Source organism: Episyrphus balteatus, chromosome 1 (assembly GCF_945859705.1).
Source record: "Episyrphus balteatus chromosome 1, idEpiBalt1.1, whole genome shotgun sequence".
NCBI classification, from domain to species: Eukaryota; Metazoa; Arthropoda; class Insecta; order Diptera; family Syrphidae; genus Episyrphus; species Episyrphus balteatus.
The window spans coordinates 32,169,291-32,195,225 of NC_079134.1; the positions used below are offsets into that span (position 1 = coordinate 32,169,291).

Here is a 25,935-nt window from a genome sequence, read left to right on the forward strand (position 1 = left end):
AAAATACATATTTTTCCGTAATGTGTTGCTTTTTTTAAGTCCAAATAAGAAGTCAATACTTAAAAAAAAAAAACAATCAAAATTTTGAGATATGTACCTACCATAAATTTCTTTTTTAAATATCTTTGAGAAAAAAAAAATAATTTTGAAAAATATATAAATATGGCAAAACAAAAATTTTACGGTAGTGAAATTCGACGTCAAATGTACCAAAAAAAAAAGGCGTTTTTGACCTTCTAATATTCAAGTACTTCAAACTTGATATATATTCCAGGATATTAAAGACGAAAACTGTTCCGAGAAAGTTACTATTAATAACCTTCAAAAAATTGTCTTTTTGTTTTTGAAACGAGAAAAGTAAGTTTTTTTGTGTAAGGGGCCAAACGTCACATTAATCTGTAGTTTCAGCTTTCTAACCAACTTTATATACCAGTCTCTGCTTTTATACCTTCTTTTTCACTCTTTACCAATGGAGGCATTGATAAATATTTCAAAACTGCACGGTGGGTGGCACGATGGATTTTGGGCTCTGAGTTGATCCGCTTAAATTGAAATCCAATTCATTTGAAACGAATTTTCATCTTAAAACCGACTAAAAATGAAAAGTATGTAACTGCTATGTTTTTTTGGAGTTTCTATCCGTATCTGCAGTTGGCGTTAACATGCATTACAAGAACAACACCCAGCTGCCGATAGGAATAGAAGCTGAACCAAGTTGCGGATAGAATTTTGAGGAAGTGTATAAGTTTACGTTTTCCTTTCTCTTGGTGCGTGCGTATAAATTTTTGTTCAGTGTTGATATTTGGGAAATCCTACTGCGGATAGCTTTGCAAAAAAAATAAAATGCACGACTGGGGTCGCACGTACTTGCTCTTATGCTAAAAGTAACTCTAATGTTAAAGCTTTTTATTCAAGAAACACCGTTTTAAATTATGATTTACAAAAAACCAAGTATGCCATTTTATTACTTGCATAAAAAGGTATTTTTAGAAAAAAATTTCCAAAATCGTTAGAGTCGTTTTTTAAAAAAATAATTTTTTATATATAAAAAAATTCTAACATTTTTCAAAAAAAAAGTTGTTACCTATGCCATTTTAAAGAAATAATTAACTTACATATAAAAACGAAATTTCAAAATTTTTCACCAACCCGTTCTTAAAAAATTGATTAAAAAAAAAAAAAATTTGAAATATTTTTTAAAAATCCAAAAATGCACAAATGGGCTTTTACATACAAATTTTCGTTGAAATCGGGTTAATTTTTTACGAGATATTCAGAAACCAATAAAACCGTTCTATGACAGGTACCGTTAATAACGGTACAAAAAATATTTTTTTTATTTCAAAAAATGGCTCTTATGTTCAATACTACACATACAAATTTTAATCAAAATCGTTAGAGCCGTTTTTGAAAAAAATTAACTTTTCTATTTCCGTTATATGGCAGGTACCGTTAGTTTTGGTCATAAAAAAAAATTTCAATTTCCCCTCTATTAAATTACCAAAAACTGCTAACTACCAAGTTTGAAGAAAATCACTTCACTCGTTTAGGCTGTAGCTCGAGGTATATACAGACAGACAGACAGAATTGCCGGACCCACTTTTTTGGCATTCTCCATCATCGTAATGTCTTGTAAAATTGTTATCTCGAGTTCGATTTTTTTTACGAATCCTAAACTTGCCCTATAGTACCTATACCTATCGCAAGTAAAAAACAGGCCTAATATTATTGCAGTCAACTCAGTTCAGTTGAGCTCTGTGGCACTCATACATTTTTTTAACGTATGATGCAGCCGTTTGATTTCCCAAGAATTATAAACTCGTACGCCCTAATAAGACCAATCATGGCGCAAACCGTAATTTCTACTCAGAACCATCCCTTTTCAATACTGCATCTTGCTGACGTCATAACTTTTTTAAAGATTTTTTCTCAAATGTTTGTAATTCGTAAGAAATGTCACTGCTTGTTGAAGCGTTTTTTTCAGTAAGAAGTTTGAGAAGACTCTATTCTGGTGCAGCTGATTTCTTAGGCTTGAATTTGGTGATGATTTCTACTATTTTCTTAGGATTAAACTGATAACTGTTTTTTCCACCATTTTATAACCTATTAAAATTTCAAGTTTTATTCACAGTTCTTATGATAACAGTAGCATCAGAAGTGGGATAGTTTCAGTACAAAAGAATTTTTTTTGAGAATGCTCAAAGTAAGAAAATTGAGATAACTTAACCAATTTTTTTTTTCTTTTACAGTCAAAAAGACTATTTGAACAATTTTGCTCTCAAAATAAAAAAAAGAAAAACTTTCAAAGGGAACTTCAAAAATTCCTGTACCACCTTTGATCTGTGGATAATTTTACTTAGTCTTCAAACAATTTTGTTTAAAAGAAAGAAAAAAAAAACTACAAATTTCAACGATGTTAACCTCATAAAACAGTTTATGTTAACCACCAACTAACGAGTTGAAAAAAATGTAAAACTTAAATAAAAAATGAACTTACAAAATCTGCGTTCTTTTGTTTTTGAAATTTTTCTTAAGTAGTAGTATGCGGTTTTCTCAAAAGAATAACATCCACTTCATCTCCTTTAAGCAGTGCATGTTTTTTTCTTCTTCATAAATCTCATGTATGTGGTTTTTTTTACAATTTTCTACTGCATATTGTACATTGCAGCTCACTCACTTTTATATAAGAGTCAAGTTAGAAAAAAAAAATTAACAACAAGGCTTTGGGCAAAAACCCTTACTTCTCTCAAAAAGATCACAAGGATAACGTTTGCGCTATCCTTTACTAAAATATTAAATGTTATATATACATTGCAAGGCATTATAAATATATGTATTTACTTTTTTATGTAGATATATGCCTGACGGTCTAGCTATGAGGTGGGTAGTAGAAAAAATAAAGAGAAGAAGAAGAAAAAAAATATAATATAACCCACAGTAAAAGTCCTTGGAAGAAAAGTGGATATGCATAACGTTTATATTTTCACTTGTCACACAAGCGAAAAGTGATGATTTTTAACTTTGTGAATTTCATCATCCTCTTGCGGGTAGTGAAGTGGAATTTATTTTATTTCTTTAGTCATGATGCCTTTTGAGGTATAAGCTCTCGTGAAGTTACTATAAATCTGCGCCTCGGGGGGAGACGATGTTCTTCAGAATAAAAGATTGCGTTTTTTTTTGTGTGGGTTTGTTTTATTTTATATAATGTGCAAAACTGATCTGATATTAATAAAAAGACGTGCAAGCGTCCTTGAGAGTATAAAATTTAAATGTCATTCGAAGTCATCAAGGTTACAGATTTAGATCTAGGGATCTATTAATAGAGTATTTGGAAATATTACAAAGAGGGTTGTAAAAAATCTTTTTTTTTTATGCATTTGTTTTCCATTACAAATTAAAAAAAAAATATTTGTTGCAAATAAAAAAAAATATTTATTGCAACTGAAATATGTTTCCATTAAAAAAAATATTTATTTACCTAAAATTAAAAAAAATGCATTAAAAAAAAGTTATTGCAACCTAAAAAAATATTTCAATGAAAATAAAATTTTTATTGCAAATAAAAATATTTTGCATTAAATAAAAGTCTATTGCAATTGAAATCAAATGCACGACTGGGTCGCACGAACTTGCTCTTAAAGTTAAAGTTGCTTAAATTTTTAAGACTTTTTATATAGAAATTTGGAAAAAAAAAATAAAATTCGTTTTTTAAAAAAATGAAATAAAATCTGAAATCAAATTGCCCTCCAAAACAAGTATGCAGTTTTGATTGATATATTAAGATGCGTTTTTAGAAAAAAAAATTTTTCAAAATCGTTAGAGCCGTTTTTAAAAAAACTAATTTTTTATAAATAATTTTTTGCAAAAAAGTTTTACAATAAAATTGGTATGCCATTTTGTAGAAATCACTAATCAGCATCTAAAAACAAAATTTCAAAAAAATTCAATGTCCCATTTTCGAAAATTTGATTTTTCAAAAAAAAAATTTTCAAAATTTTTTTTAAAAATCCAAAAATTATTTTTTTTGGAAATTTTATTTTTGGTTTATATTTAAATTATATAAATGCTTTTTCACAAAAAGTTTCGTTGAAATCGAAAATTAATTCCAAAAACGCTACGAAAGGTAACGGAGTTACGAATAACAGAGTTACGCGCGACAGAGTTACGGCCGTCAAAGTTACACGAAACCGAAGTTACGAAAAACTAGAGTTACGAATTCTAAAGTTATGTTCCTCGTTCCTCGCAATTGTTGCCAACCCAAAAATCACATGTCATAGCTTAACATAACTTTAGAATTCGTAACTCTAGTTTTTCGTAACTTCGGTTGCGCGTAACTTTGAAGCTCGTAACTCTGTCACCCGTAACTCTGGTATTCGTAACTTCGTCGGTTTCCCAATAACTTGATATATAGTACCTATATCGCAAGTAAAAATCAATGCAAAATAAATATTTTGTTTTAAATATTTTTCGAATTTTTTTACAATTGTTTCTATTTTGCCTTTGATTAAGTTCAATTTGATAGTTGAAATAGGTAATGTCAAATAGCTAAAATTGTAAGAAATTCGAGGTATATTTAAAATATTTATTAGCTATTTAATGCACACATTTTGCATTGAATTTTTTTTTTTTAATGCAGAATTTTTTTTATTTGCCATCAAATTTCTTTTTTATGCAAATATTTTTTATAAGTTGCAATACAATTTTTTTCAATGCAATTTTTTCAGTTGCAATAAATATTTTTTTTATTGCGAATTTTTTTTATTTGCAGTAAATACTGTTTTAATGCATTTTTTTTATTTGCAATAAATATTTTTTTTAATGAAAATTTTTTTTTTTATTTGCAATAATTTTTTTTTAATTTGAAAGGCATTTTTTTCAATTGATATTTTTACAACCCTGATTACAAATACATATTTGACCGAAATGAAGTGGGTCTTATGCCACACAATCTGGTACAGTTGTTCTTCTAAGCCTAAGATCTATAGCATCAAGTGGCATTATTCAAAATGCTTCAGTTAATGTTTCTGTTTTCAATTACTTCCATTTCCGAGCAAGATAATTCTAATTTAAGGTAAAATAAATTTTTCGAAAATTTTTGACAAAGCTCAGTTTGTACATATTCGATTAAGTGAAAATTTATTTAAAAATCCACTCCTTTTTACTCATAAGCATGATCATTTAATATGACACATTGGCTCGTAAGCATTAAAAATTATATCCGTTTCACTCTACTAAATTAAGCTTTTGCTTGCAAATTATGCAATTTTGTTTTTAAATGATTTCATTATATTTCTGATAAGCATGATAAAATTGTTTTTGTGTTTGAAAAATGTGTTTGAATGTTTTTTTTTTTAATGTGTGACATCCAAAAACATCACAAACCCTCTCAATCTCCATTCCTCTTAGTATATCTAATTCATTCCATTAAAATCATTTCCTTTCCAAAACAAAAATTACATAAAATCCTAAAAGAACATCCTTTTGCTGTATGTATTTGAAAAACCAAACAAAAAAAAAAGAAGTGTATTATTTTTTTTTTAGTTTTGCATTTTTTTGTATACTTTGAATTGTTTTTTTTTAGTTATTGTTGTTTTTTTATTTATTAATACATTTTTTTATAAAAAAAAACAAAACAAATTTTTTTGTAAATGTAAATAATCCATTTTTGGGTGTGTGTTTTCTTCTATGTTTTATATTTGTTGATTTTTTGGTAATGTCTCTTACGACTCTGTGGTCATTAAAAACAAAATACAAAACAAAAAAAAAATCAAAAAAAAAAAAAACAAAAAAAAATATGGAAATATCAGGACTAAATTTCCCACCGGATCACAGTGCAACAGCTTTATCGGCTGCCACCGGACTTATTGCACCTATGTCCATGCAGAGTTTGGTCTCGTTGAGTGCTCTAAATCCGTCACAGCATCAATTCCATCATCCGCACCAGCATCAGCATTTGACGCATCCGCATCATTTGAGTGCAGCCGTTCCAGCTAGTCCAACACAGCCCATTCCAGCACAATTGGCAACTTCACAACCTGGATCGACAACATTATGTAAGTACAATTGTTACTTTTTTTTTTTTTTTTTACTAAAAATATTTTTGCATACCTATATTTTTCTTTCTTTTTTTAAACAAAAAAAAAAAATTATATTTTTTTGACTAACATTTTTGTAGATTTTGAGTGAAAGCTAATTTTCAATATTTTGACAGGTACATAGCTTTCTGAATTATTTTTTTGGCAGAAGTTGTAAATTACTTGAGGCATTTTGCTATTTTAACAAGCTTGTGGTTATTCGACAATAAACTAAGTTGATGGTTTTTAAAATTAAAAATAACTTTGGAACTTTTTTGCTAATGAAGATTTATATTTTTATAATTTTGTCTATACATTTTATGAAGCTGTCACCTTTGTGTCAAAATGAACAAATCACTTTGAAATGCTTTCTGGGTTAGTTTTAATTGTTATTTTATGTTTTTCTTTGGTGTAACGAACCATGAACTAGCGCATTTTCTTGGGGAATTTATTTTAGTGTTTTATTTTGTTTTTTTGAAAAACTGATACTTTCTACAAATTTTGGTTAAAATAATAAGTTTTATTATGTATTTAAAACAAAACAAAATTTTTGTGGAAGCTAATGTATTTCATAAAAGTGTTTTTTTTTTTTATTTAATTCTGTGTAATTTTAACGAAAATTAAAAAAAAAAGATCTAAAATTAATCCTCTGTAGGCACACCTCTTTTTTGCGAATTTGGTTTATACTTTTTCATGTCGCTAGAACTTTTTTCGGTCTCACTATTTTATAGAGAATCATATATAAAATTGATGTATTATATTCCGAGGAATTCGAATATTGTATTCACAATTCAAAAAAATTTATTTTCACCCTTATAAAGACACTTTTTTGTGACCACTTTTAATTTTTGTCCGGCCAAATTCGCACCCGTGTGCCGACAGAGGGTTAAGTGGATTTCCGCTTAATTTAAGATGAAATTAATCTTAGCAAAAAATCATGTTGAAATCCGCCTAATTTCTTTTTCGATCGATAATAATTGTTGCAGTTTGAGCACTTTTATAAATTTTCATGCTGATGATTAGACCGACTAACTTGCCGGGCTGAAAAAAAAAGAGTTAGCGTTCCAAATTTTTCTTCCGCCTGCAACAGATTACTATTTCTTTCTGTTCTCCTTCTTTTATTCGCCAACATATATGAATTAACCTCAAAAATAAACAACTTAACAATCCAGTTGGAATAATTTTAACCTCAATTCCTACAAAAAAAAAAAAAATCCATCAAAATCTCTTCCATTTTAAAGAGTGTTTTTCATGTTTCCCAAATAATAAAAATTCATCTAGGTGAAACGATCTCATTCATACCTTTTTGAAAACATTTCTTTTTTTTTTTTAACCGAAAATTTTGTATGACGCACGTAACCAAACCAACCGAGCTAGCAACGCAATGCAAACGTGCTCATCAAAAGCAGAAACCCGAAACAAGATATTATATCCTCGATAAGAATTTTTCATCGTAAAAATTCCAATATTAAACTCTGCCAACAAACAAAAGACAATAAAATGTTTACAGGTAAATTGTACTATACTACAGGATGAAGTCCAAATAAAATATACAACAAAAACAAAAAAACAAAAAAAAAATAAAGGAAAAAAACAAAAATACAGAAATTCCTCTGAATCAGCTGAATGTCCTGATGAGTACATATATATCCTTATACATACCTGTGTGTCGTGTCCAACAAACGTCCTTGTTTTAATAAAAAAAAGCCAAAAAGAACCAACTTTACCCGTCCGCTCTTACCTCTTTCAACCATATAAACCTACTGATGACAAAGAAGTAAAAAAAAAAATCGATGTTACCTTTTCCGTTTTCGTTTTATGACGGGGTTATAAAAGGACACAATCAAATTCATGGAAATATTTCGAAATATCCTTTTTTATACTTTTTTTTTTTTTATTCTTTTCTGTTTTTGTAAAGCCAGATTGGTATGGCATAGAGATGAAAAGATTCAATTTTTATACAAAGCTATGCAACACATAAAAAAGAGTATAAGGTTATTATCTCTAAAAGTAAAAACTTTTATTTTGTTTGTATAAAAATAAAATATATACACTTTCATATAGGTTCAACGAAATGTGCCAGGCATGTTAACCCTATTTTATGCGGAATCTGTGTAGTAGCAGCTATCAATCCAATTTTTTTTTTTTTTGTTATTTTGTTTAATTCTATCTTATAGATGTTATAGTTTTTTCTAGCTACCATATTTTTGATGTTTTAGTAGTTTTTATTTATTTATTTTTTTATTTGAAAATGTGATTCCAGAACATGACCTATCTCCACCAGTGAGAATGACAGATTTGACAAACAGAAAATTCATTACTAGAAACAAACAAAAAACAAACATTTTATTTCGGATTAAAACATAAAAGTCATTTGAACTTGTATTAGATTAACAAAATTATGAAGAATTTAATATTTACTTTGAATTCAAAAATTATGTGTTTGGCATTGTCCAGTTGTGGTTTTATGTCTTCAGCAACCTTAAATTGAAAAAGTACTTTTTCTGAGAATTTTTATTTTATTTTTAACCAGAAGAAATATCAATCTCAGATAATAATTTTCTCAAAAATGTCTTAAAAGATTTCCGTTAATTCTTGGAATTTCCATTTTTACAGATTAATTTATGTCTTCTTATAAAATAATCACATTCCAGGAAAATTATATCAAAGACTCTTTATGTTTTCATTCATGATGAGGATGATCAATACACTTTCACTCATAATGAAATCGTAATAATGTAAACAAAGGACCAAAAAGCACAGTAAAATAAATGAAATATTATTGATTCTTTTGGTTTTATTTCATTAAGGGCCAATTTTTCAATAGTCAAATTAACCTCAGATATAGCTTATTCCTAGGAACAAAAGTTTTTTTTTGATATTGACATTTATTCTTCTGATAGTCTAACTGACAATTGAAAAATCGGGGCTAAAAAAAAAGAAACAACAAATTCGATTGTTTAGGTATTTTTAACCTGACAACCATTTGAACGTTAAAACAAATGAATTTTAGATTTTTGTTTGCTGTAAAAAAATATAAAAATCAATACCAAAGCAATAATTATTATAATTAATATTCAACTTTGAAAAAAAAAGTATTTCAATCATGCGTCTAATAATGTTTTGAAACATATTTGGTAATTATAAAATTTTTTATCAATTTTGCCCAAAAATGGCCTGATGGTTAAGCATTTAACCTGTTATTCAAAACATTATTCAACTTTTAAAAAGACAATATTGATGTTTTAAATTTTTAACTCTAATTATTGGAAATCTTATTGGATAAAGCCCGTCATATATATATTGTTACCAAAAACATATTTTAAATAACATTTTTTTCACACTTACCGATAGTATTCTCATAGGAATGAATCTCGAAATATATTGCTTTTGGTATGAAAAGTTTTCATATTTATATTATTCCATCCAATAAATTAAAAAAGCACTTCCGGAACATGTCCAAAACTCAAAAACTGAGATTCAAATAGCAATTTATTAAAGTCAATTATCTTTAATAACTTCTTTTCTCAAAATCACTTACGAATAGATACCTAATCTTCATCATGGATTTTTATATGTCTTCCAAAAACAAATTAAATAATATTATTTTAATAATTTTTTTTTTTCGAAGATTTTTCTTCGACGGGTTGTACTAAAGTTTTCTAATTTACAAACGGCGCACAGTGTGTCGAGCCCATACAAAAGTTTATCATAAATACTTGCAGCCAAGTTTTTGGAGTTTTAATATCTTTTTTGTGTTTTTATGTCAGGAATAGAAAAAAAAGTTACAAATTAACAAATTTAACACCCTATTACTTTTTTTTTAGTATAATTTATGAAATTAACATTTATTGAAGAAGCCACTTGTGAGCAAAATTATTTTTTTTTTTTTGGTAGGTATATAAACAAAAATATACTTTTCGTAAGGTTTTTGGTGTGCTGAACTCGAATCCGAAGTCAAAAAAATTCTATCATATCACGTTTTTGAAATATTCCCGTTAGAAAATCTGAAATGTCGTTTTTTAACAGTTTTTGAGGTTATGTTCTTGAACGTGGTGATTTATTTTTAATAAATTTGTCACAGTTTCTAAAAGAACTAAATGTGTTCTTTTAAAGCCCGTTTAAATTTTTTCAATATCTTTTTTCTACTTTGAGAAATCTTAAGTTGAAGTCAACTTGTTTTGTTTATCTTCTCTATACAAAAAAAAACCGTAGGTTTATTTGCGTTTCATAGCAAATCTCGAATAGTTTTTTGTCAATCGCTATCAAATTTTGAAATAACGTTTTATTTGCATTTTCGTAAATTCTTATATCGGTGAGGTTGGTAAATACAGCTATAATACACAGTAGAGCATGGCCGGGTCAAGTAATTATATTAAAAATTTAGTATGCAGAAAAATATAATTTTTTTCGTGTTGAAAACAATACTTAAAATATTTTTAATTACAAACAAACAGCTTTTTGTTACTTGTGTATGGTTAAATATTATTAAATACATCGATTTTTTCATTTTTGTGATCCCCTTGAAGCTGTTTTTCAAAAAATGAATTATTTTGAGTACTTGACTCGTAGCACATAAATGTGAATATCCCTGGTAATCGCAAACAGAAGCAGACCAAACTTTGCCAATATTAAGAATAGGCCTTAGGCAAAATAATATAAAATAATAATCGATATGATTTTATATGTTTTTTTTTTTAATTAAGTTTAAAAATTAATTTTTTTCTTTTTTAGCCATTTATCAAAGAAATTTTAATAACTCATATATAATTTTATAAATTTAATTTTTTTTGTTATACGTTTTACAACAACACTCAAATAAACAAAATAACATTAACAAAATTTTTCAAACATTCACCAAACGTGAAATATACACTCTCAAAGATTCGCATAAATTCCTGAAAATATTTTCGATTTCCGAGGTACTCATGTTTCGGAGCTTATTTTGAATACATAACCTGGGTTATTTTCTAAGATAAATATGTTTTCATATGAGTTGACACTTCTAAATTATATTTTAATAGCAAAAATATTAATTTTTAACAAAAAAAAAATTGATTTATCATAAGGGGACGACACACTGTGCGGCGGTGCTGTAACCGTCCACTCATATAGCCTAGGTATTTCTGACTGGCAAAAAACTGGTCCTTGAATGACGATTGCAATTACGCAATCTCTAAATTTGAGCGTTTTTGATTTTTGCTTTTTTAAAGTTCCTATAAAAAAGATTTGCTCTAATTTTTTTTTGGAAGGGTTGACAAACGAAACTTTTGGGTGTACCAAAATTAACAAAAGAATTATAATAGTTTTTTTTCAAACATTTTGGAGTCCCAAATCTGCCTTCACGGACCTGTGTAATGTGTATTGTATACCTCTTTTTAATTTTTATATTGATTTTGGTACTGTTATTTTTTTTTTTTAATGAATAAATTGTTGGTGCCGTGAAATAACGCCGAGCGAAATAACGCCGAATTCCAAAATTCGGCGTTATTTCACTTTCAAAAGCGAAATAAGGCCGAATTTCAACATTCGGCCTTATTTCACAATGACAAAGTGAAATAACGCCGATTCGGCATTATTTCACTTTTTCAGTGAGGCAAATCCTGCTAAGTGGAGCTTATGAAAAATTGCAATGTAACGTCCTGTAGTCACTTTGGTATTGAAATGCCATATTCTTGGCAAAGGGACATAGCCCATGGACATTACAGCCACTTTATATTTGTGGACTTAAGTCCCACTTGAGTTAGACATAAGTTCCAAATTGATTGTCAAACTCAGGTTGGACATAAGACCCACAAATAAAAGATGGACGTTATGTCTCACTAACGAAGAATTCACAAGTTATAAAATTATTTCCCAACTGGATTTGGGATAGTTACAAAGTTCGATTTTGCACTTATGTCCCACCCTATTGGCACATACGCCTATCCAATAGTGTATCCAAAGCAGGACAGCATGTCCCCAGCCTCCAAACATACATCACTGTTTATACGCCTAAGTCCTGGGTATTATTATTGTTTTTATGTGTATACCAACAACAAAGATATGTTTGTGTTATAACTTAGCAAACGCGAAGCGGAAAAAAATTTGCTTACATGAGAATCTATTTAATTTTCGGAACCCAAACGCGAAGCGGAAAAAATTTTGCCCACGGGAGAATCAATTTTGAGGTGTGAAAATAAAAATTCGCGCGAATTTTTATTTTCACACCTCAAAATTGATTCTCCCGTGGGCAAAATTTTTTCCGCTTCGCGTTTGGGTTCCGAAAATTAAATAGATTCTCATGTAAGCAAATTTTTTTCCGCTTTGCCTTCCACCAATTAAAACAGGTGGGATTTATTCGTTTCTTATCTTTGTATTGTGGTGACCGCCCTATTTGCGATATAATTTTCAAAATGACCCGCGCTTATCATGCGAGGTTGGTTGTATTCAAAGTTTCTTTTTCATTTAAAGAATCTGAAACAAAACGCGAATAAAATAGAACAAAAGTTATTCTACATTATTATTTTATATTTCGAAAAGTGTGGGGCTTATGTCCCAGTTAAATAAAAAATATGTTGGGCTGATGTCTCACTCAAGTGGGATATAATTCTTAAATTAAATGTCGTCCCACTCAAGTGGAACATAACTCCCAAAAATAAAGAGTGGGCGTTATGTCCTTGGGTCTTATGTCCCTGCGCCACATTTTTATCACCTCTTGAAACTTATCTAGGTTAATGAATAATTAAGAGGCATATAAGAGCCAAAACTTTTTTTGAACCTATACCTCGATGGGATGGACATAAGTCCCAAATTAGTATGGGAGCCATTGTGCCCAAATAAATTTGGGCCTTATATGCCTTTGAAAATAAAAAAAAGGGTAACATACCGGTTAACTTGCGTCTGCTCTTATGCTCACTTTTCTAACATTCGGCCTTATTTCTCAGTTGGAACTCGGCGTTATTTCACTTTGACAAAGTGCAATAAGGCCGAATGTTGAAATTCGGCGTTATTTCGCTTTTGTAAAGTGAAATAACGCCGAATTTTGGAATTCGGCGTTATTTCGCTCGGCGTTATTTCACGGCACCTAAATTGTTCACTAGTAGAAAAAATATTATAAGTGTACAAAAATACGATTTTTGTAGTGATTTTTAAAAAATGCTCGTATTGAAAATAGAATTTGAAAGTCTCAATATTCAGGCTATTTATCAAATTTTAAAACCCAATGATATCATCATCATGTAGTTTGAAAGAATTTTTTTCGGTGCACCGATCAAGAATTATTATTGTATAGCATACAAATCACAAAGAAGATTCAAAACCTTCAGCTTTAATTACATTTTTATAAAAATTTTACAATATTTTTTTAAAGAATCTTCTGCTTTCACACTTGAATATCTCACCAAACAAACATGTTACTTTGACTTGTGGTCTATAGCAAGAATTAAAAACAAAAAAAATTCAAAAATAGAATATTGATGAAAGAAATTTATGAACACAAAAATCTTGCAAAGTTTAAAGGCGATCTTACGAGCCAATTGTTTCATGCGGTCAAATTTTTGAACAGAATTAAAGGGTCACATTTTTCATTTTCAAATATGTATTTAATAATTTTTTTAATCCAATAAAACAGTTTGGATCGCTTTCACTCAATTCTAAAATTTTATATCTGACATGTAAAGATTTTAATCTACTTAAGCGATCGCTCTATAAAAATCCACAAAAGAAACTATTTTACTATAGCACAACAACAAATAGAAAATTAAGTACCGAAAGCGTCAGAAAAAATGCTCTTGAACTTATTAAGGACTTTGAACTTGATATAAATTGTGAAATTCTGCTCCGGTACTTAAAGCATAAAATTCATGAATTCTTTCCTGGTTTATTTTGTGAATTTACTCTTCTCAAACCTTAAATCAAATTTGAGTTAGAAGAAATAAATTAAACAATTGGGTATGTTAAATTCTTAAAATTAAGATTTAAAAAAGGTCATAAATACTACAATTATTATTTATTTTTTTATTGAACTTGGATTGTTTAAAAAATTTTCAATTTTTACAACTCATTCAAAATATTTCACAGGGACAGGAACTGATGCTCTAACTAGTCCATATGCTCAATCTCTAACGCATTTGACAAATGGCACATTTGCAACGGCAACAGCACCATTAACAGCTTCAGCACTTTCAGTTGCAGCAGCAGGAGTAGCTGGTAAGCAAATAGAAGGTTAGTTTTCTTAAGAAAATTTTCTCATTTTAAAAAAATGTTGAAAATTATTTTAAAGTAAAATACTCCTTTAAATATGCAATTTTTTAAAATTAAATATATTTTCACAAATTCATATCATATAAATAACTCAATTTGAAATTTTCTAACTGAATATCTTTTTTTACACTTTTCCCAGGACCCGAAGGAAGTAATCTTTTCATATACCACCTACCTCAAGAATTCAACGACACCGATCTCGCTTCAACATTTCTACCCTTCGGCAATGTCTTATCGGCAAAAGTTTTCATCGATAAGCAAACCAATTTATCCAAATGTTTCGGTTTTGTTTCATACGATAATCCACATTCGGCAAATGCAGCCATTCAGGCAATGCATGGCTTTCAAATTGGAACTAAAAGATTGAAAGTTCAATTAAAACGCTCCAAAGATGCTGCGAAGCCATATTAAGTTTATCTTTACAAGCACAAAAATATAATATTGAGTTCGAAAAAGATGTCATTCTATAATTCGTATTTGTTTTGAAATTAAATTTAAGAAAATTTATACACAAAAAAAAATAAATTAAAGTTATTTGTTTTAGAAAATTCCAAAGTACGTTGTGCCTTAGGCTAGATTTTAAGTGAAAGTAAAAAAAAAAATAACTAAATTAAATGTTTAATTTAATTTTGTATATATTAAAAACAAATATATTGTGTGCAGCTATGTCAACTTTGTGGGAAAATACCATCAGCAAAATTGTTTGAAAAAAAAAACGATAATTTGGTTTTTCTTTAAAATAAAAACAAAAATAAATGTTAATTTAAAAGTTGTTATAATAGAAAGAATTAGTATTGGGAAATAAATGTGGTACCAAAAAATGAGTAAAAGGGTTTCAATTTAAATGGTAGCAATTATTTACACTTTTAGAAAATTTAAAACAAAAAATAATAAAAAAAAAATAATTATACTTATTTTTAAGTAAATAAAATTCAAAGGAATGGTTATTTAGTCTGTATTATTTAAATATTTTAATTAATTTTGCATAAGGTAATGAAACTTGTGCAAAACATTAAATATGAAAAAAAAAAACAATTGCATTTAAGTAAAAAGTTAATAATTATTTTTATATTTATTTTTATTTGGTTCCAGACTCTTTTTTGTTAACAATAAAATGAAAGTATAATGTGCTTAAATGAATAAATAAATTCAGACCAAAGAAATATAAAATATTTAAAAACATAATTATATAACCAAATAGAAAAAAAAAATGAATTTTAATATTAAATAAAAAAAATAAAAATAAAATTAAAATCAAAGAAAAATAGCCAGTTCACGTCTTAAGTCATTTTTTAAATAACAAAAAATAATTAATTTTAACTTCATTTCTTAAATTAATATTTAATGTTTCATCAATAATAATTTATTACATTGTGTTTTTTTCTCTTACTATCAAGCAATATAATAAAAGCAAAATAAAAACAAAATAAATAAATAAAAGTCTGCTACTAAAACTTAAGAGAGCCAAATATTAAATGTTTTAACTTATTTTTATTTAAATAAAAAATAAACAAAAAAAAAAAACATAACTTTATTTCTTATTTTTATTTAATATTTTTGTTAATATCAACTATTTACCAAAAAAAAAAAACATTATTTTATGTACATTGATCATATTTTATGTAAAAAAAAAAACTGAAATATTATGTTTTAAATGTTGGATCATAAATTAATTTTTATTTTTAAAGTTATATATATTTAAAATAAATTCATAGTTAAATTAATTTAAGAAAATAATTTACACAAAATTGTTATGCAACGCAAGTGTACTTAAGGTAGTTGCAAATACCTTTTTCTTAGATGATAGAAATAAAAAAAAATGTGTATAGAAGATAGAAAAATTATACAAAAGGAAAAATACACTAAATAATAATTATTATTATGGGAATAAAACAAAATTTGCATTATTTATTTGATTTTCAAGATGAAAATAAAAGAAACTATTATGGTTAAGAAAAAGTAAGCTAATTTTGGAATTTTGTGGTTTATAAAATTTGTATTTGTAGGAAGCAATGTCTCGAGGTTAGGAAGATAAAAAAATTCAATTTAAAATGACAAGTATTAACTAAAAAGTAAATCCATTTTTTTCCTAACTTTGAGTCAAATATCAATCATTTTTTTCAACAATCAAAAACCAATTTCAATGAAAAATAGTATTGACTTCTTTTCTCCATGATCAACCTACGAAAAGTAAATTTTCTCATCTTTTTTGCATGTAAACATATCATTCATATGACAATAACATAATAAAATTCGATGTCAAAACCATCAGTCAAAAAATAACAAAAAAAAAAAAAAAAACCTTCCATATGAAATCAATCCCCGCAGCTTAAAGTTTATCATTTTATGATGTGTTGTTGTTCATTTTAAACAAGAAATCTCTGTTTTTTTCCTATTTTTTTTAAACTATTTCACATGCAATTCAATACAACAAAAAAAAAGAAACAGAAAATCTAAATAACAAACATCCATTGGTATATTCATTGCAATAAAAAACATTTATCCTGGGGCACAATGTCAGCAGCACATCCAACAGATTTTCGTCTTATTCAACAAATAAAATATACAAGAAAAAAAAAAACAGTAGGGAAAATAAACAGTACATGTACACTTTTTTTTTTTTGTATTTTATTTTCAATACACATCTCTGGTTTTATTTTCTTTATCTTATAGTTTTATAACCCATAGTAAAAGTGTCCTTTCAGAGAGAGAGTATCAAGATCGAAGGCAAAGCATATCCTTTCCTATCCGCAGTATAGTGGGTATAATACACAATACACACACTCTCAGACAAAAACACCAAAGCTAAACCAACCGACAACGTTACTTGAGGCAAACAACAAAAGAATTACGATTTTGCCACCAGGCGTTGGGAAATCGCAATTGATTGATTTAACCAAATTTAAATAAACCCCATCTATACATCTTCCATTTTCTTCCTTTGGGATCCTTGTGTTGTAACCAAATACACCTACCACACAATAACACCCATTCCCTGTGTCCTTTTTCGAAGACATTCAGCATTATTCAGATGTTTTATAGAGAGAAAATCAACCAACATGTGTGTTAGTATATGTGTGTTTTATCTGTGCTTAAGGGGGGGCAGCAGAGTTATGCAAAGCTTTTGTGCATGACGAATTCCTGACAGACACAAAAATTATTTGTTTCCTTAGGTCCTTTTCAATTTTTCATTTATTGAATGTCAACAAATTCGTTTTGTTGATGTGTTCTGTAGTTCTGTTTATTGTTGGGATTATTATGGTGAGTTTGAAAGCCACATTCATGGAAAGATTGGAAATAATTCACAGTACATTGTAAAATAATAAAAAAAAAAAAAAGTACGTATACGCCATAGTGAACAATGGAATACGAGTATGATTAATGAATTTCTTCAACAAAAAATCATGTTTTTTGGATTGATAAATTCTATAAATTTGTTGAGTGATATTTTTACATTAAGGCTCCGCTTACATTAAGACAATTCTCTTTCTAAATTTGTGTTTGTTGGGAGTTGTTTTTTATCTTCAAATCCTTTCTGAATAGCTCCAATTTTTAAAGTACAAAAATGTTAATTCACTTCAAAATAGAAAGAAAAACTTATTTTAACCTTCTCTTTGTGGTTAGAGACTATATAGAAATGTGTCATGGTCACCATATGCCTTGAGGATATTTCACTAAAGGAATGGAAAAATGCCTTCATATTCAAAATGGAATCCGATATTCAAAGAAAGTAAAAAAAAAAAATAAAAAAAAAAAATAAAAACAAAACAAAATTTTCCATTTTATTTCCGGTTGGGTCGGTCTGCCACATCGTGTCGTAGTCGTCGTCCTTTTTTTTAGGTGTTTTTGTCTTCTTTTGAAATCATTTTTTTTTTTTTAGTTCTGCTGCGGGTTCTTTCCAGTTTCTCTTGTTCACTGTGTTCCTCCTTGTTTATTTGCCCCCAAAGCCCTTATTGCTGTGCTGGTGTGAAAACATAAATTGGAAAACAATCTTTTTACCCTTGGGCCATTGGCTCTGGTGCCGGCCGTTAAGAGGGTTGGGTGTTTTTGTTGTATTTTTTTTTTTGTTTTTTCTTTGATGCAGTTTCGCCCCCTCTATTTCCTTTGATGTTGGGAATCACTTTAATTTTTAAATTTTAATATTTGAATTTTTTTTTCTTGCTTCTGTGTCGGTTAGTATGATAGAAAAAGAGAGAAAAAAGGTAGACATAGAGATAAGATGGATGAATAGATGAATGACAAGGAAGAAAGAGCAGAAAAAATATACTATCTGAATATTCTTTGGCCAAGTTAATTGCCTTTTGCCTTCGTGATGCTTTACTTTTGCTTTTTTTCATCGGCCTGACTTCTTTTATTTATTTTTTTTTATCCTTTGCGATATTTTTGTCTAGCTTTTAATTATTATGCATTACATTTTGTCAAGTTTTATTTTTATTTATTAGTTTTTTTATACGATTTTTCTTTGTTATGTTTTAAGTGGAGAAAAAAGTAGTGAATTTTTTATTTATTATTTTCTTTTTTCTATCCTTTGAATAAGTAAATATTTTATGATAGAAAATAGCAAAGGACAAAACTGAAGTAAATTGTGTTATAGGCTAAAGTAAATGATATAAAAGGGTTAAGGTAGACGGTATTACTTACCCATTCCATGGGTTTCTGTAAAGTAATAAGGACACTATTTTTATTGACTACTTATGAACTATAGGAACAAGCTTGCAAGATAAATAATAGCTAAGAAAATGAAAGAAAAATTATATTATCAAAAAGTACATTGAAAACTGATTATAACAACAGTAAAAGTATATGTTAAGTCACTTAGTTTAAGTGAAGACTTTTAAGGTTATTAAATATACTATAAATTAACAGGAATACAATTTTCACACAATGTTTAAAGCTTCTTTAAATGTGAAGTGAAACAATAAAAAAAAAAATAAAATAAAAAAAAAATAAATAAATAAAACATCGCATTAAATATATTCAGTCGCCTCAGAGTATGCAATGATTTTTTATCATAATGCAACTATCTAATTGTTTGTCAAATGTATCTAACTGTGTAGTAGCTCTAAAGTTAATCATTTTTTTTACCTAAATGCTTTGTGACCCATGTCTGTTAACCAAAACTTGTTTCCGCAGATATCTGCTTATCTGCATCCAAATGTTAGAAAAAATATGTTTGGATGTAAATAACTCGGCAACCAGACCTCCAAGAAACTTTTGGTTTTCAGTTACGAATAGAGTCTAAAGAGACCTTTCATTTGATATCTCACTCGATGAATTTGGAGGAAATTTTTTAAAATTAATTTTTTTCGGCAGGGGTTAACCTTAATTTTTCCTCATAAATCAAAAAAAAAAAATATTATTAATTTTTTATCTAAATTCATAAGCCTGTTCACTGTAAACTCATATCTGTGAACAAAAACTTTTTTCGAGACTTTGGTCCGCAGATATCTGCCTCTGAAAAGCAAAAAAAAAATATATTTGGATGCACATAACTCAGCAACCAGATCTCCTAGAATCGTTTGGTTTCCAGTTATGAATAGGGTCTAAAGAGACCTTTTTTTTTTTGATAATTTACTCGATGAACTTTGAGAAAATTTTTATAACTCATTTTTTTACGGTAAGGGTTCATTGTGAACTCATATATGAGTAGTGTTATTTGTCTCTTTCAGATTTTTTCCCATACTCTATCAAATACCAACAATTCGTTGAATATTTCAAAGAGGAAAATCATTTGGCAAAATTTAAGAATCTGGTCTTAATTAGTTTTAATAGATTTTCTTTTTTTTTTGTCTATGTGTTTTGTTTTTTTAGAGCAGAAAAGCTCAAAATTAGACAAACTCTATTTCTGCTGAATAAGATGGACCCAAACAGTAATTTATTACAGTTATAGTCAATGCGTCTTGTATTACTCCTTGATGTCTTTTTAATGCCTGTACTCATTTATTTATAATCTGTGGTATTTTGTTGAAACATAGGTATGCCCTTGCCCCATTTTTTTTTTTTTTTTTATTTAATTGCTTATTGCGATTTTTAAAAATAGTTTTTGAATAGCAAAAAAATTCATGTTAAAACTCTGAATATTCAAATTTTCAAAAAATAATTCCAAAAATATTTGATTGGTTAAAATTCAATGTATTCCGTATACGTTCTTATTTGTACCAGAAATTAGCTATACAATGCTAAATATTATAAAACGCATCTAATTAGACCTGTTATAATCCACAAAATTGTAAACCTTATCACAAAGTACCTTCCCTTGTGCAAAATTACATATACAAAACCTCAAACGTTGTTCGCAAAATATAATTACACACATACAAAAAAAAATATATATATAAACCTGAAAGAGAGTAAAACCACTTGACCCAAAATGAAAACCCTTCTAAGTGCACCCAATATTGTCGTCATCATCATGTGAGGCAGTTAACATGCTAACGTCAGCACAAGTACCTCATTACGAAATGCCATGAAATCCGACCCTGTTTGTCAATTTATTTAACCCAATATACAGAATCTACACCAAGCGGCAGTAAGAGGTAACAGCTGCTGCTGCTGTTGCTGCGTTTACATTTACGTTCATGTGCAACTTACTCACCAGAGTCCTCTGATTAAGTCCTACAAACACACATACATTTTTATACACATACACACCGGAAACATATTCTGGGGCTTCCGCGACTCTATACGTTATAATATGGTTAAGGATATTTTTTCGTATACTTCCTGTGTCCTGATGATAAGGTTGATAGAAGATATGAGGGGGTGGGGGGGGGGGGGGCAGAAGGGTTGACTGTAGGGTTAAACTCTGACTGCCTTTTACTGTCTACTGCTGATGCGGCAGAATCCTCTTTGCGAAATGCTTCACCTGGATGTCATTACACATACAAAATGGCATATGCTCCCTTTACTATACTCTACTCTGTGATGCTTTTGATGCTCCTTACCTCGTTTTGTTTCGTCATGATGCTTATAAAGGCACGTGTGTATCGTGTACGAACACCAGAAGTGGTCTTATTTGAAGCTACATGAGCTAAATATTACACGTTATCAACCAGTTACTAAAATATTGTTTACAGGGTGTATAACAAATAACGCGATAACCTATCCTAATAGACTATTAACGAAATTTTAAAAATTAGACGAATTTGTTATTGAACTTATTTAAAATTGCTATTTTTGACGCGCTATGGTTTTTGGGCAAAGAGGGCAAAAAAAACTATTGATGGTAAAGTATCATCAATCAATTTATCAAATCGTGTGGTGACAGGCATAGCCGTATTTAGGGGAGGGGTTACAGGGTTTAACCCCCCCCCCTGAAATTTTTTTAGAAAATCATATTATACGAATTTGAACAAATACGAACCACATACTTGTACAATGTACAACATAATGTATGCAGAACTTGATGGATTGATTTCATATTTTAGTTATGTAGGTATAGGGTAACTTCGGGAATTATGGCGCACCTCTCAACTACAATACTTCCAATACTCGTATTTAAATAAAACCAATGCAGAAACTTTGGTCTTCGTCGAACACTAGCTTTGTGACGATCACAGGTCAGTGCTATTATTTTTGTGCCAAACAAAAAAGAAAACAAAAAAAATATACCGGTCCTGGTTTCAAATATAATATCGCTTTGTTTTTGTTTGTGTGTATCTCGGTAAGTATGCAGTGCACGTGTTTGTTGTAAAGAGTGAAATGCAGAGTACAGTTTTGGTTTGGTTATATCACTTGTAATATTTTAAATGAAGTAAGAATTGTGTTTAGTTTTTGTTGTTTTGTGAATATGTGTATATTTTGCAATATGGCGCAGATGCAATAAAGGCATTATGGCGCTACATTATACCTGACTGCGCCGTAATGCCCTTATTTAAAACTAATTTCAAAAGTAACTTACATTATATATTGCATATTTTGTTTTTTCTTGGGAATGTCCATGCTTATAGCTCTATACTAAATAATATGTTAGGGCTTGCGTCGAAACAGCTGAATATAAACAAGAAACGAAATGCAAAAAATTCTTCCTTCAGCCTAAATATTCGAAGCTTTCATTTTTAAACGTTATAATATTGAATATTTAAATCTTAAATGGCGTTAAGGTAAAAAAAATTTTTTTAATTTTTTTCTGAACTTCGGAACTAGGGGTTAAAAATTCGATTTTCCAAAATCATGTGATATCATCATATAATTAAACGGCGAGCATAGTTTTTGTGGTACAAATTACCGGGCCCCCAAAAACCGAAGGGGCATAAATTATACACGGAACGAAAGAGAATGACGCGTAGATGTGCAGAATCACATTTTTTTTTAATTTTTATTAACCAAAATAACGAAATTAAACAAATTAAAATTCGATACAAAATAAAAAAAAAACAAAAACAAAACAAAAACAACTGGAATTCTATTGGAAAATTTCCAATCGACTGGAATGAAATGTCATTCATGACTGAATGAATGAATGAAAGCATTCAGCGAAAATAAAAAAACATTAAGGTGGGTTCACATTGGTGCGTTGTTTTAAGATCGCACGTAAACTATGGTTAACTTTCATTGTTTTAGTTATCTAAGTTTAGAAAGTAAGATGTTCGTTTTATTACCATGAATTTTTTTTGTTAAAATCGAATTCTATTAAAATCAAGTCTATTACTTTTGTAAACACTTTTGATACCAATGAAATCTATTTTCGTCCTTTTCTCTCTTGAAAGAACATAAGAATTTGTCAGCAATTACATGAAGCCTCAAGAGGCGCGACTCTTTTTAAACATAATGAGTGCAAAAGAGAAAAAAGATGAAAGAAAAAATTATCCGACCGGAGAGTCGTGGGTAGTGAGTCCGAGACTCTTTTTTGACGTTTCTTTTTCCACTTTTTCTTTTCTCAACATTCCCTCACATTTCTTTTTGCTTCTTGGTGCAATACAACAACAACAAATTTTAATTCAAAAGATAAATGTCAAATTTGAGTCCTTGACTCAAGAGGTATCGTGTAATAGTACGCGCCTCACAGAATGATTACACACCCGACAAACAATTTTGGTTCTATAAAGCTTTACAGATGCAATTGTTGCTTCTTTAAAGCATTATAGAAGCAAAATTGTTAGTAGGGCAGCCACACAAAAAAATATAAAAGTTCTGACCTGGGATTGCGACTAAATTTTTCATATAGTTTTTGGGTCGCTGAAACCGAATCCAAATTCCGTTTTGCTCCATCACGTCAGGTTTTCGAGATAACCTCATAAAATGTCACGAAAACAAAAAATTTGTTTCTCTGATCTGGATGTGCGAATATGTTAATCATATAGTTTTTGGATCACTGAATCCAGATTCGAAGTCAATTTCGCCCTATCACGTCAGGTTTCTGGGATATCCTCAAAAAAATGTCAAAACCAAAAAACCAAAAGTTTTTACCTGGGGTTGCGACTAAATTTTTCATATAGTTTTTGGGTCGCTGAAACCGAATCCGAAGTCTATTTTGGCGTATCACTTCAGGTTTTTGAAATATCTTCAAAAAATGTCTAAACTCAAAAAAAAGTTCTTATCTGAAATTTTTTGAGGACATCTGAAAAACCTGACATGATACGGAAAAATAGAGTTCGAATTCGGTTTAAGCAACCCAAAAACTATATGAAAAACTTAGACGCAACCCCAAATAAGAAATTTAGTTTTTTTGGTTTTGACATTTTTTGAGGATATCTCAGAAACCTGACGTGATAGGGCGAAATTGACTTCGAATCTGGATTCAGTGATCCAAAAACTATATGATTTACATATTCGCATATCCAGATCAGTGAAAAAAATTTTTTGTTTTCGTGATATTTTTTTAGGTTATCTCGAAAACCTGACGTGATGGGGCAAAACGGACTCCAGATTCGGTTTCAGCGACCCAAAAACTATATGAAAAACTTAGTCGCAACCCCAGGTCAGAACTTTTTTTTTTTTTGTGGGTGTGTTATCAAAAGAAATTTCTAAAAAAAGAGTCAAGCCTCTTGAGGCTTCATGTAATAGCTGACTTTGACAGTTCCTTTACCATTTTACCAAGTTTTCACTTTTAGACGTTTACATTTTTGCATAAAAGGCACTAATATTTTATCGCCGCATGGCAAAGCGTTTTTCTTATGAGGTTCAGGGAAAACTAACAAAAACGTCTTTTTTGTTCCTTATCTACAATAACCTAAAAAGTGAAAAAAAAAGGAAATTTACAAAATTAAATTTTTTTTATTTCTTTCTAGCGCTATTTGTTTTTGTTTATTAAAGCAAAAAATAAGCTTTTTGCATCATTATTTTTGATTTTAAGGTAAGAAAAACTGTCAAAAAATGAATTTGAAAATTTTGTAAAAAAGAGTTAAGGTATAACTACAACGGCCACTTTTTGCAAAAAATCAAAAAGTGAACATTTTCAAACTCATTTTGTGACAGTTTTTCCCATCACAAAATTAAAAATATTGATGCAGAAAGCTTATTTTTTGGTTTAAAAAAACAATTTTTGTAGTTTTTTTCTAAAAAAAAATTGCGCTAGAAAGAAATAAAAATTTTTTAATTTTGTAAATTTCCCACTTTTTCACTTTTTAGGCCATTGTAGTTATGCCTTTAACAAATTGTTTTTATACAAAAAAAAAATGGTTTTCGCATTTCTTGCTTTAATTTTCTAGCCCGAAGAACCACACAAAAATGCGATTGAAAATTGTCACTTTTGTACTTTTTCACTTTTTGAGCCAATGTAGTTAAAAGCCACTTAATGCAAAAAGTCAATAAGTCAACATTTTCAAACTCATTTTGTGATAGTTTTTTCAACCAAAAAATTAAAAATAATGATGCAGAAAGCTTATTTTTTGGTTTGAAAAACAATTTTTGTAGTTTTTTCCAAAAACAAATGGAGCTTGGAAAGAAATAAATTTTTTTTACTTTTGTAAATTTCCCACTTTTTCACTTTTTAGGTCATTGTAGTTAAGCCTCAAGGCTTTAAAAGTATAACTACAACGGCAACTTTTTGCAAAAAGTCAAAAAGTGATAGATTTCAAACTCATTTTATGACAGTTTTTACGACGACAAAATAAAAAATAATGATGCAAAAAGCTTATTTTTTGGTTTCCAAAAAAATGTTTGGTAGTTTTTTCCAAAAATTAAAAAAAAAACAAATACCTATTGCTAGAAAGAAATAAAAAAAAATTTAATTTTGTAAATTTCCCACTAGTAGAGTAACTAAAGCAAATTATTAGGGAACCCGGCCGAACAGCTCTGATTTTGACGATTTTTTTTTTCAAACGTAGGTAATTAAAAATACTTTAAAGTCTATAGATTAAAAATTGCCGGTGTTGCCGTATTGTTTTTTAAAATTAAAATTAATTTTTTTTTAACAAAACCATTTTTTTTGCTTAAATTTCATAAAACAAATGATAGCAAAAGATTCTCTAGGTAATTTAAGGAAAATATATAAAAGGCAGTAAGGGACAATCTTCGATCGTTTAAGCGATAAATGCAATTTTCTAACATTCTGACCTCAAACACAAAAAAATATTTTGAAAACAACGGCAACACCTACAATATTTTAAAATACATTTTTAAAAAGCCAGAAGCTCATTCTTATCTCTTAAATTTAAATCCACTAAATTTAATCAAG

The 25,935-nt window shown here is 28.7% G+C and overlaps 1 protein-coding gene across 3 annotated transcripts in view; it reads left to right on the forward strand.

The window, feature by feature from the left end:
- The window catches only part of LOC129907829 (CUGBP Elav-like family member 2), a 196,425-nt gene extending 181,136 nt beyond the window's left edge, over positions 1-15,289 (forward strand). The window contains exons 7-9 of one of the 3 annotated variants that reach the window (XM_055984213.1): positions 5,808-6,053; positions 14,136-14,264; positions 14,458-15,286. In XM_055984213.1, the coding sequence (XP_055840188.1) occupies positions 5,808-6,053; positions 14,136-14,264; positions 14,458-14,729 (647 nt within the window). In that variant the 3' untranslated portion in view covers positions 14,730-15,286. Of the gene's footprint in view, positions 1-5,807; positions 6,054-14,135; positions 14,280-14,457 lie in introns of all 3 variants that reach the window. The other 2 variants (XM_055984212.1, XM_055984214.1) reach the window with 2 other exon arrangements.
- The last annotated feature ends 10,646 nt before the right edge of the window (positions 15,290-25,935 follow it).